General features: G+C 45.9%; 1 protein-coding gene across 5 annotated transcripts in view; it reads right to left on the bottom strand.

The window, feature by feature from the left end:
* LOC137347077 (mitogen-activated protein kinase kinase kinase 5-like) overlaps positions 1 to 4,361 on the bottom strand; it is a 296,319-nt gene extending 291,958 nt beyond the window's left edge. For all 5 annotated transcript variants that reach the window (XM_068011119.1, XM_068011121.1, XM_068011120.1 and 2 more), the window contains exon 1: positions 3,902 to 4,361. In XM_068011119.1, the coding sequence (XP_067867220.1) occupies positions 3,902 to 4,268 (367 nt within the window). In that variant the 5' untranslated portion in view covers positions 4,269 to 4,361. The remainder of the gene's footprint in view (positions 1 to 3,901) is intronic.
* Between the last annotated feature and the right edge of the window lie 9,123 nt (positions 4,362 to 13,484).

Here is a 13,484-nt window from a genome sequence, read left to right as displayed (position 1 = left end):
CTGAACTTTTTTTTTCTCCCCTTGTCCAGTCTCTTCCCACCCACATCCGTAACTCTTCCAATGCTCTCCGTCACTTTAACAGTTTCCAATTTCCTGGCCCTAAATGTCTCAGCTTCACCATGGACATCTATTCTCTCTACACCTCCATCCCCCACCAGGACGGTCTGAGGGCTCTCCGCTTCTTCCTTGAACATAGATGCAACCAGTTCCCATCCACCACCACCCTCCTCCCCCTGGCCGAACTTGTTCTCGCATTGAACAATTTCTCCTTTAACTCCACTCACTTCCTCCAAATATCAAGTGTTGCTATGTGTAACTGCATGAGTCCTAGCTATGCCTGTCTTTTTGTGGGATATGTGGAACATTCCTTGTTCCAGTTTTACTTGGGCCCCCTCCCTCACCTCTTTTTCCACTACATTGATGACTGTATCAGTGCCGCTTCCTGCTTTCACCCTGAACTGGAAAATTTCATCAACTTTGCTTTCAATTTCCACCCTTCTCTTACCTTCACATGGTCTATCTCTGACTCTTCCCTTTCCTTGACTTCTTTGTCTGCATTTCCAGGATAGGCTATCAACGAATATTCACTATAAGCCCACTGACTGACACAACTACCTTGACTACATTTCCTCACACCCTGCTTCCTGTAAGGACTCCATTCCATCCTCCCAGTTTCCCCACCTTCGTCACCTCTGTTCCGATGATGCAACCTACCATACCAGCAGTTCTGATATGTCTCCCTTTTTCCTCAACCGAGGATTTCACAGGGCCCTCAACTGGGTATGTCCCATTTCCTGCACTTCTGCTCCTCCCCTCCCTCTCAGAACCACGATAGGGCTCCCCTTGTCCTCATCTTCTACCTCACCAGCCTCCGTATTCAATGGATCAGCCTCCAGCAACAATTCTGTGCGACGCCTCGACCAAACACATCTGCCCCTCCCCTTTCAGAATTCCGACGGAACCATTCCCTCCACGACACCTTGTTCCACTTCTCAATCACCCTCCAACACCCCCTCCCCTTCCATGGCACCTATCCGTGCAGGAGATGTAACACCTGCCCTTTTACCGCCTCTCTCCTCACCGTCCAAGACCCCAAACACTCCCTCCAGGTGAAACAGCGAATTCTTTCAATTTAAAATACTGTATTCACTGCTCACAATGTGGTCTCCTTTACATTGGGGAGACCAATGCAGACTGGGTGACCGTCTTGCTGAACACCTCCGTTCAGCCTGCAGTCGCCTGTCATTTTAATTCTCCACCTTGCTCTCACGCTTACTTATCTGTCCTGGTCTTCCTGTAGTGTTCCACTAAAGCTCGACATAAGCTCCAGGAATAGCACCTCATCTTTCGATTAAGCACTTTACAGTCTTCCAGACTCAACATTAAGTTAAGCAATTTCAGACCGTAATCTCTGCCTCATTTTGTTTCCTTTCCTTTGAAGGTTTTGGTTTTAACTCATTTTTCTCTTGTTTTTTGCTTTCGGACGGCAGCTGTTCATGGATTCTGCCATTCACACGTCCTCTAAACATCTTTTGTTTCTTTACTCTTCCCATTACCAGTCCCTTTGGCCTTACACCATCAATCCTTTTGTCATTTAATCTCTATCCTACCACACACCTTCCCTTTTGTTCTTTTTCCCACCCTCCCCCTTTCATCTCTAATTTTTCCCAGTTCTGATGAAAGATCATCGACCTGAAATGTTATCTCTGTTTCTCCCTCCACAGATGCAGCCAGACCTGCTGAGTATTTCCAGCATTTTCTGTTTTTATATCAGGAATGGTTGGCTGGTTTGGATTTTAGTTCCAACATGCAGGCCTGGGTTTAGGTGCCTTGTTCTCCTTACATTCTCTCTTAGCCTGATCTGCCACTGTAAAAGAACCAGAGGGGAGATGAGGAGAATCTTTTAAGCAGAGGGTTATTGTGATGTGGAATTCAGATTCAATAGCAACTTTCAAAAAGGAATTGGATAAATACTTGAAAAGGAAAAAAACTGCAGAGCTATGAGGAAAGACCAGGGGAGTGGGACGAACTGAATGGCTCTTTTGAAGAGCCAGCATCGGTACAATGGGTCAAATGGCCTCCTTCATTATCTGTATCATTTTATGATTCTATGAATTGAGTGCATTACCACTTTGTCCCATCCCTTGTGCAACTCTAACAGAAAAAGCAACTGCACAGTCAAATGGTCTTTTTGCCCCAAACTGCTGTCTTGCCATGTCACCGCACAGTTTTCTTTTCTACGTATTTATAATGTGACAAGAACAAATTTATTTCTTGATCTATCTGGAATGTGTGAAGAAAATTCTGTTTATTTTCCACAAACCAATTATGCAATACTTCACTGCTGCTGAGCAGATCTCTCAGTGGAAACATGCATTGCCTATTCTCGGTCAGTCGTGGCTCAATGGGTGGAATCTTCCCTTGGAGTCAGGAAGTTGTAGGTTCAACAACAACTTGTATTTATATAGCGACTTTGAAATAATAAAACATCCCAAGAAACTTCAAAGGACACCGAACCAAGTCTGTACCTGGAACATTATGTAGCATCTCAGAGCTCTGCAATTTCTCACCATTTAGATAATATGCTTCTTTTTTATTCTTCCTGCCAAAATGGACAATTTCCATAAGGAACAGGATGACAGTGTGGTCAACTGTGTCAAAGGCGAAAGACAGGTCGAGAAGGATGAGAAAGGTCAGTTTACCTTTGTCAGTCACAGAGGATGTCATTTGTGACTTTGATAAGAGCTATTTTGGTATGGTGGTGGGGTAAAAGCTGATTGGAAGGATTCAAACACAGAGTTCCAGGAAAGATGGGCATCGATCTGGGAGGCGATAACATGTTCAAGGACTTTGGAGAGGAAAGGGAGATTGGAGATGGGGCAGTAGTTTGCAAGGATGGTGAGGTCAAGAGGTTTTTTTGAGGTGAAGGATGATGACAGCAGATTTCAAGGAGACAGGGACAGCACTCAAAGAGAGAATGGTTAACGATATCAGCTAACAAGCGGACCAGAAAGGGAAGTTGGGTGGTCAACAATTTAGTTGGAATAGGGTGGAGGGAGGGAGGGAGGGAGGAGGTGGGTTTCATGAAGATGAGGAGAGAAACTAGAAAGTTCCAGGTTCAAGTCCTCCTCCAGGAACTTGAACACAATCCAGTCTGACACTTCGGTGCAGTACTGAGGGAGTGCTGCATTGTCAGAGGTGGTTTCTTTCAAATGAAATGTTAAACCAAGGCTCTGTCTGTCAATGAATGTAAAAGATCCTATGGCAATATTTTGAAGAAGAATATGAGAGTTCTTGCTGTTCGGCCTGTGCTCACTAACCTACATTGGCTCCCAGTCAAGCAATGCCTCGATTTTAAAATTCTCATCCTTATTTTCAAACCCCTCCATGGCCTCACCTCCTCCCTATCTCTGTAATCTCCTCCAGCCCTACAACCCTCTGAGATATCTGCACTCTAATTCTGGCCACCTGAGCCTAACCCATTTTAATGACTGCCAGGGCCAGAAGTTCTGGAATTCCCTCCCTAAACCTCTTGGCCTCTCTCTTCTCCCTTAACATGCTCCTTTAACCAAGCTTGTGGCCACTGGCCCTAATAGCACCTTATGTGGCTCAGTGCCAAATTTTGTTTGCTCACATTCCTGTGAAGTTTCACTAGGTTCAGTGTGCTATACAGACACAAGTTGTTGTTGCTTTTTAAATGCAAACATTTCTTTCCATGATCCTATTCTCCAACTAAGTATAAGCATTATCACAAAAATCTGCTGACTTTCATACAAATATGTTGTACAAGACTAGCACTATATTCCATCAGGAACAAGGGGGTGTTGGGATCGGAGATGGAGGGGGTAGGGAGAGGAGCTGGGTAGAGGTAGAGAGGGCAAGGGATTACCGGGTCACTCACCTGCGTTGTAGAAACAATCCAAGGTATCAGTCTCCCCCAGCACCAACCTGCCGAAGGGCACAGTCTCCAGGGCGGCGTGGGCATCTTCACAAGCCTCCCGGAGGCACTTGAGAGACAGGCTTTCCTGGGACTGGGGGCTCGCCGTCTCATTGATCACATACACAGCTCTGAGTGCCCTGCTGCGGACTTTCGGAGCCGGCACTGCGCTGCGGCTGATGTCGATAGCCAGCGGGTCTTGCCAGTAGCTGCCGGCGGACACTGACCGGGGTGGTCCACCCGGACCCTCCGGAGCTCCGCCGCTGCTGGCGGTGCTGGTCCGGCGGCTGGCACCCCGGTGCTCGCTGGCCAGCCTCTCCGAGCCGCTCATCTCACCCACTTCCCGAAGAAACTTCCTCCTGTCTTTCCAACAACGTGCCGCTCCGTTCAGACTCTCCGCATTCCCTTCCTCTCCCAAGCCAGTCCCCTCTGCACCGTCCCGGGCGCGGCTCTTGCACCGCCTCCCGTCCGGGGAGAGAAAAGCAACCAGCGCCCCGGGACCTCCCACCGAGAACCACCAGGTCAGTTTCACCCGCAAACCAACATCTACCCAACCCTTCCCCAATTTGCCAACCCACCAACCCAACCCTACTCTTCACCCGTAAACCCACCTACTAACCTCACCCCTTCCCCAATCAACAAACCCTACTCTTCACCCTCAAACCCACCCAGCAACCATCCGACTCAGCCTTCACCCCTTTCACAATCAACCAACTCACCCTTCACCCCCTAAATCCACCAACCGTACCCTTCAGCCCTAAACAAACCGACCAACCCAACTCAACCCTTCACCCATCAACCAAACAAACCCACCAAACTCTCTCCCCCAAACCCAGCTATCCTTCACTCTAAACTCATCAACCAACGCACCTACCCAATCTTTGACTCACCAACCTCTTACCCACCCCATCAACTGATCCATATTTCACCCTTCACCCATAAACTCACCGATCAACCGACCCTACCCTTCACACCCTAAACCTACCCGCAACACCATTTAAAGGGGAAGACCCATCCAACTCATTAACTGGAACTGATCCCTCCCTCACTTTGAAGGGAATGTTGCAAAAGTGTAAACATATAACCAGGGATTAAAGGGTTAAATTATGGGGACTGGTTGCGTGAACTCGGTCAGATCCTATCTGGAGTACTGCAGTCAGCTCTGCTTTAGTTAATCGATAAGGATTAAATTATCAAATGGGAACACTTAAACCTGAAACTATAGGTGCCCCCTTTTTGGAGGAGCACAAACAATAAGTTCCAAAATAAGACAAATCTGGTGTGGGCAGGAATTCTCCGCCACAGAGACATGTGGTTTCAGAAGCTCCAAAGCAGACCGCAAGCCCTGCAAACTAGGTGTCAGTGGAGATCATCCCCCACCATCGGCAAGGGACAACTGTGTGTGTGGCACATGTGGCAGACTTGGCCTTTCCATAATCGACCTTGTTCAACCACCAGAAGTGATGATCTCATGCGACCTCACCGAAGCTCTGAGGCTCCATTCCCATCATCTCTCACAGATGGGAGGGTGCCAATCACAAGACAAATCTAACATAAAAATGTTTCAAATTATGATTTTGCTCACTGTATCCAGGATGCCCATCAGTGTCCACAGGTCACAGAAACCTTTGTGTACCAGTGGCCAACAGTGTGCCCCCTCTCTAGGGGCACCCACGCATGGACACAACTGTGGAAGAGAGGGAGGCAGCTGGAGAAAACAGCCCCATTGACTGCATACATCTCAGGACACCTCACTTCAGGAAGGTAATATTTGCTTTAGGGCAGATTGGCCAGATTGTATCGAAGTTTCAAGATGTCGGTTGCAGTCATGAAATTGTGCCCAAAATGCACTTGGAATTGAGCTGGTTAGATTAAGCTTCAAATTCCCACTAAAATTCATTTACATAATCATAAACATAAAATTTTCCATGAACCATCACAAATTGGGTGGCAAAATAGAACATAATCATATCTTTTTTTCCTTCTTTTCATTGTATTACAGAGTGGTAACCTGATGCAGTTTTATTACTGCAGCTGAAAATGGGTTTAGTACCAAAAAGAAGCATTTTTAATAAGGGTGTCACTGCAAATGTCTTTAAAAAAACTATACCGAGCCTTTTAATAGTTTAATTATTGTTCTTCTTTGGCCTTCTTGTCTCGAGAGACAATGGATACGCCCCTGGTGGTGGTCAGTGGTTTGTGAAGCAGCGCCTGGAGTGGCTATAAAGGCCAATTCTAGAGTGACAGGCTCTTCCACAGGTGCTGCTGATAAAATTGGTTGTCGGGGCTGTTACACAGTTGGCTCTCCCCTTGCGCTTCTGTCTTTTTTCCTGCCAACTGCTAAGTCTCTTTGACTCGCTACACTTTAGCCCCGCCTTTATGGCTGTCTGCCAGCTCTGGCGATCACTGGCAACTGACTCCCACGACTTGTGATCAATGTCACAGGACTTCATGTCGCGTTTGCAGACGTCTTTAAAGCGGAGACATGGACAGCCGATGGGTCTGATTCCAGTGACAAGCACGCTGTACAATGTGTCTTTGGGGATCCTGCCATCTTCCATGCGGTTCACATGGCCAAACCATCTCAAGCGCCGCTGGCTCAGTAGGGTGTATATGCTGGGGACGTTGGTAACCTCGAGAACTTCTCTGTTGGAGATACGGTCCTGCCACCTGATGCCAAGGATTCTTCGGAGGCAGCGAAGATGGAATGAATTGGGACGTCGCTCTTGGCTGACATACGTTGTCCAGGCCTAGCTGCCATAGAGCAAGCTACTGAGGATACAGGCTTGATACACTCGTACTTCTGTGTTCCATGTCAGTGCGCCATTTTCCCACACTCTCTTGGCCAGTCTGGATATAGCAGTGGAAGCCTTTCCCATGCACTTGTTGATTTCTGCATCGAGAGACAGGTTACTGGTGATAGTTGAGCCTAGGTAGGTGACTCTTGAACCACTTCTAGAGTGTGGTCACCGAAATTGATGGATGGAGCATTTCTGACGTCCTGTCCCATGATGTTTGTTTTCTTGAGGCTGATGGTTAGGCCAAATTCGTTGCAGGTAGCCTGAATCCTGTCAATGAGTCTCTGCAGACACTCTTCTGTGTGAGATGTTAATGCAGCATCGTCAGCAAAGAGGAGATCCCTGATGAGGACTTTCCGTACTTTGGTCTTCGCTGTTAGATGGGCAAGGTTGAACAACCTGCCACCTGATGTTGTGTGAAGGAAAATTCCTTCTTCTGAAGACTTGAACGCATGTGAGAGCAGCAGGGAGAAAAAAATCCCAAACAGTGTAGGTGCGAGAACACAGCCCTGTTTCACGCCACTCAGGATTGGAAAGGGGTCTGATGAAGCGCCGCTATGCTGAATTGTGCTTTTCATATTGTCATGGAATGAGGTGATGATACTTAGTAGCTTTGGTGGACATCCGATCTTTGCTAGTAGTCTGAAGAGACCACATCTGCTGACGAGGTCAAAGGCTTTGGTGAGATCTATGAAAGCAACGTAGAGGGGCATCTGTTGTTCGCGGCATTTCTCCTGTAGCTGGCGAAGGGAGAACAGAATGTGGTGGATCTCTCTGCTCGAAAGCTGCACTGTGCCTCAGGGTAGACATGCTCAGCCAGCTTCTGGAGCCTGTTTAAAGTGACTCGAACGAAGACTTTCCCCACTATGCTGAGCAGGGAGATTCCACGGTAGTTGTTGTAGTCACTGCAGTCACCCTTGTTCTTATAGAGGGTGATGATATTGATATCATGCATGTCCTGTGGTACTGCTCCCTCATCCCAGCACAGGCAAAGCAGTTCGTAGAGTGCTGCAAGTATAGCAGGCTTGGCACTCTTGATTATTTGTTTTGGCGGACCAGGGGACTGCTGGGTAAGTAAATCCTATATATTTAGGCAGTTTAAAATAACTTACCTTTTTGTTGCAGCAGCTTGTACTGAAGCAGGATAATGCGAGCGAGTTAGCAGCTAGGAAGGTGAGTTTCATCTTAAATTAATTGCCTTTGTTTCGACGGACCAAGGGACTGCTGGGTAAGTAAATCCTATATATTTGGGAAGTTTAAAATAACTTACCTTTGACCTTATCCAACAGGTACGAGATACTTGCTCCCTGTGTGGATGAGGAAAAGGGCTGTAGGGAGGATGAGCCAACTGACCACGCCACCATGGTGCAGAAGGCCATTCAAGAGGAGGGAGCAAAAAGACAAGTAGTAGTTATTGGGGATTCTATAATTAGGGGGATAGATAGTATCCTTTGCAAGCCGGATCGGGAGTCCCGCATGGTGTGTTGCCTGCCCGGTGCCAGGGTGCAGGACATCTCTGACCGGCTTGAAAGGATATTGGAGCGGGAGGGGGAGGATCCAGTTGTTGTGGTCCACGTTGGGACTAACAACATAGGCAAGGCTAGGATGGAGGACCTGTTTGGGGATTATAAAGCACTAGGAACGAAATTAAGGAACAGGTCCTCGAGGGTCATAATCTCCGGATTACTGCCCGAGCCACGTGCAAATTGGCTTAGGGATAAGGAAATTAGGGAAGTAAACACATGGCTAAGGGAGTAGTGTGGGAAAGAGGGGTTCCATTTCATGGGGCATTGGCATCAGTTTTGGAACCGGGGGGATCTGTACCGATGGGACGGTCTCCACCTGAACCGATCTGGAACCAGTGTTCTAGTGAAAAGGATAAATAGGGTGGTCTGTAGGACTTTAAACTAGTGACTCGGGGGGAAAGGAAAGGGAAAGCGACAGGGAGTATGATGGTAAATAAGAAGGTAAGCAGCAGGTTAATATGTGTGCAGGAGGGTTTAAGTTCAAGGCAGACTATGAAAGAAGCAGAAAGGAAGGATAACTCAGGAGATATTATTAGAGATGTTGGAAATCATGAGGGTAAGAAAGCTAGCTTAAAGGCACTTTACCTGAATGCTCATAGCATTCATAACAAGGTTGATGAGTTAACGGCACAAATCATCGCAAATGAATATGATTTGGTAGCCATTACGGAGACATGGTTACAGGTTGGTCACGACTGGGAGTTAAATATCCAGGGGTACCAGACTATTCAGAAGGACAGACAGGAAGATCAGGGAGGTGGTGTAGCTCTGATATTCAAAGACGACATCAGGGCGGTGCTGAGAGATGATATAGGTTCGATGGAGAATGAGGTTGAATCCATTTAGGTGGAAATTAGAAACTCTAAGAAGAAAAAGTCACTGATTGGCGTAGTCTATAGGCCACCAAATAATAACATCACATTGGGGCGGGCAATAAACAAAGAACTGACTAATGCCTGTAAAAATGGTACAGCAATTATCATGGGGGATTTTAATCTACATGTAGATTGGTCGAACCAGCTCAGTCAGGGTAGCCTTGAGGAGGAGTTCGTTGAGTGTATCCGTGATAGTTTTCTTGAACAGTATGTAATGGAACCGACAAGGGAGTAAGCTATCCTAGATCTAGTCCTGTGTAATGAGACAGGAATAATTAATGAACTCATAGTTAGGGATCCTCTTGGAAGGAGTGATCACAGTATGGTTGAATTTAGAATACAGATGGAGAGTGTGAAGATAAAATCCAATACCAGGGTCCTGCGCTTGAACAAGGGGGACTACAATAGAATGAGGGAGGACTTGGCTAAAGTGGACTGGAAACAAAGATTTTATGGTGGGACAGTTGACGAGCAGTGGAGGACTTTCAAAGCAATTTTTCAAAGTGCTCAGCAAAAGTATATTCCAATGAAAAGGAAGGACTGGAAGAAAAGGGGTAATCTGCCATGGGTGTCTAAGGAAATAAGGGAGGCTATCAAATTGAAAGAGAAGGCATACAAAGTGGCCAAAAACAGCATGAAACTAGAAGATTGGGAAAACTTTAAAGGTCAACAGAAAGCCACAAAAAGAGCTATAAAGAAAAGTAAGAAACAACATGAGAAAAAACTAGCACAGAATATAAAGACAGATAGCAAAAGTTTCTATAAATATATAAAACGAAAAAGAGTGGCAAAAGTAAACGTTGGTCCTTTAGAGGATGAGAAGGGGAATTTAGTTATGGGATATGATGAAATGGCCGAGGCATTGAACAGGTATTTTGTATCGGTCTTCACAGTGGAGGACACTAATAACATGCCAGTAATTGACAAAGAGACGAACGTAGGTGAGGACATGGAAACAATCATTATTACGGAAGAGGTAGTGTTGGGCAAGCTAATGGAGCTAAGGATTGATAAGTCTCCTGGCCCTGATGGAATGCATCCCAGGGTACTAAAAGAGATGGCGGGAGAAATAGCAGGTGCACTGGCGGTAATTTTCCAAAATTCGCTGGATTCTGGGGTAGTCCCAGCAGATTGGAAAACAGCAGATGTGATGCCACTGTTTAAAAAGGGAGATAGACAAAAGATGGGGAATTATAGACCGGTTAGCTTAACCTCTGTAGTGGGTAAGATGCTTGAGACTATTATCAAGGAAGAAATAGCAGGGCATCTCGATAGAAATTGTCCCATTGGGCAGACGCAGCATGGGTTCATGAAGGGCAGGTCATGCTTGACAAACCTTTTGGAATTCTATGAAGACATTACGAGCAAGGTGGACAATGGGGAGCCAGTGGATGTGGTGTACCTAGATTTCCAAAAGGCCTTCGACAAGGTGCCGCACAAGAGGCTGCTGCATAAGATAAGGATGCATGGCGTTAGGGGTAAAGTATTAGCATGGATAGAGGATTGGTTGACTAACAGGAAGCAGAGAGTGGGGATAAATGAGTGTTATTCTGGCTGGCAATCAGTCACTAGTGGTGTGCCTCAGGGATTGGTGTTGGGACCGCAATTATTTACAATTTATATAGATGATTTGGAGTTGGGGACCACGTGTAGGGTGTCAAAGTTTGCAGATGACACTAAGATGAGTGGCAGAGCAAAGTGTGCAGATGACTGTGAAACTTTGCAGAGGAACATAGATACATTGAGTGAGTGGGCAAAGGTCTGGCAGATGGAATACAATGTTAATAAATGTGAAGTCATTCATTTCGGTAGGAGTAACAGTAAAAAGGATTATTACTTGAATGGTAAAAAGGTGCAGCATGCTGCTATGCAGAGGGACCTGGGTGTCCTTGTGCATGAATCGCAGAAGGTTGGTCTGCAGGTACAGCAAGTAATTAGGAAGGCAAATGGAATTTTGTCCTTCATTGCTAAAGGGATTGAGTTTAAAAGCAGAGAGGTTATGTTGCAGCTGTATAAGGTACTGGTGAGGCCGCACCTGGAGTACTGTGTGCAGTTTTGGTCTCCTTACTTGAGAAAGGATGTACTGGCACTGGAGGGGGTGCAGAGGAGGTTCACTAGGTTGATTCCGGAGTTGAGGGGGTTGGCTTATGAGGAGAGACTGAGTAGATTGGGATTATATTCATTGGAATTCAGAAGAATGAGGGGGGATCTTATAGAAACATATAAAATTATGAAGGGAATAGATAAGATACAAGTAGAGAGGATGTTTCCACTGGCAGGTGAAGCTAGGACAAGAGGGCATAGCCTCAAGATTAGAGGGAGCAGATTTAGGACTGAATTGAGAAGGAACTTCTTCACCCAGAGGGTTGTTAATCTATGGAATTCCTTGCCCAGTGAAGTAGTTGAAGCTACTTCAGTAAACGTTTTTAAAGCTAAGGTAGATATCTTTTTGAACAATAAAGGAATTAAGGGATACGGTGAGAGAGCGGGTAAGTGGATCTGAGTCCACAAAAAGATCAGCCATGATCTTATTGAATGGCGGAGCAGGCTCAAGGGGCCGGACGGCCTACTCCTGCTCCTAGTTCTTATGTTCTTATATATTTCAGGGGTAATGCTGTCCTTCCCAGGGGCTTTTCCGCTGGCAAGAGAATCAATGGCATCACTGAGTTCCGATTTTGTTGGCTGTACGTCCAGCTCATCCATGACAGGCAGAGACTGGGCTGAATTGAGGGCAGTCTCAGTGACAACATTTTCCCTGGAGTACAGTTCTAGGCAGTTTAATTATTTAATACTTCAATTATTGTATTGTGATGGAAACTCCACATGCCAAATGGAAATATTAATTCTGTCGTGTGGAACTTTGCCTGAGACTTGTACTGGACATTGTTACAAATAACTTTTAAAACAGAACAGCTCACAGCCAAGATGACCACACACAATTTACATATTTAAAAAAATAAAGGAGTAAGCTGGAGACAGATGTGATTACCAAGCCCAGCCAGAACAATGGGGTGCTCTCTGATTCACTTATCTGGGATAACTTTATCAATGGGGGTCGTCAAAAGCCATTGACAGCAATTGACTTTGAAAGAGCCAATTCCCACCCCCACCCCCGCCCCCCACCAAATATGTTTGAACAGCTTGAGAGGAGAGCCTTGAATTTCAAAGACCTTTCTGGAAGCTTCTGATTTAAACACAATGACTGCTTGGGCCACTCTGGAGATTTATGTGAGGTGACTCAGAAAACAGGCAGTAACTGAAAATCATCAAGGGAACAGCATCTCTCTCTTGCTCCCTCCCTCTCTCCAGTAGAGATCCAGAAAAGCCACAAGCTGCAGCTGGTGGAAGCCAAGTGTACAGATCATTACAGTCAGCAACTAGGGTAAAACCCCTCTTCTGCCTTCCAGAACCCGAGAAGCAAGCTCAAACCATGCACGTGGCCCAACGAGGACTTCAGGGCTACAATCTCAATGAAAGACACTGAGACTACTGAACTGTATTTAAATGCCATTTATTACAGACTCTACTCCAAACTCCTAATCAAAAAAAAAACTTCAATACAAGTTTTCTTGTGGTTTATGTTGCTTGAATACTAACATGCCTGCATCTGAAGCCAGTACCTTCCCAAGCCAGGGTGAAGTAACTTGGGATAAGTTAAAGGCCCTATCTATGGAAGAGCTGAGGAATGTAGCTGAGCAGTGTGGGATTACTTCCCATGCAAAAGCTAAGAAATCCAAACTCCTAAGCCTTGTGGCCAACTATTTTTCCCTCGAAGGTGAAGAGTCAGAGTCAGGGTTGGAATTAGACTCAGACAGGGTTATGTTAGCTAAGATACAATTGGAACAGAGGGAACTTGAATTGGAAGACATGGAGAAAGAGAGAGAGACAGGAGAGAGAAAGAGAAAGAATTTTCCAGAAGGAGCAGGAGGAAAGGAAGCTAAGGTGGCTTGAATTAAATAGGGGTGACATAAGCATGGCCAATATGAAAGCTGCACTTAACTCTGGACAGTGTGCTGAGCTCTTAAACATCTCCCAATTGATCCAAAAGTTCAATGAGGGAGATGTGGAAGCATTTTTTGTCACGTTTGAAAAGCTTGCTAGACAGTTAAAATGGCCGGCTGAGAGCTGGACACTACTGCTACAAAGCAAGCTAACAGGAAAAGCCCATAAGGTTTATTCACTGTTGCCAGATGAAAGTTCATTAAATTATGAATTGACTAAAAATGCTATCCTCAGGGCATATGAGCTAGTACTGGAAGTTTATCGCAAGAAATCACGAACCCTCCGGAAACTGCTGATCAAACTTACCTCGAGTTTGAGAGGAGTAAGCAGCTGACTTTTGACCTGT

This window comes from Heterodontus francisci, chromosome 31 (genome assembly GCF_036365525.1).
Source record: "Heterodontus francisci isolate sHetFra1 chromosome 31, sHetFra1.hap1, whole genome shotgun sequence".
In the NCBI taxonomy this organism is placed as follows: domain Eukaryota; kingdom Metazoa; phylum Chordata; class Chondrichthyes; order Heterodontiformes; family Heterodontidae; genus Heterodontus; species Heterodontus francisci.
Note: the sequence above shows the minus strand (reverse complement) of the source record. Positions and strands in the feature narration are given on the sequence as shown.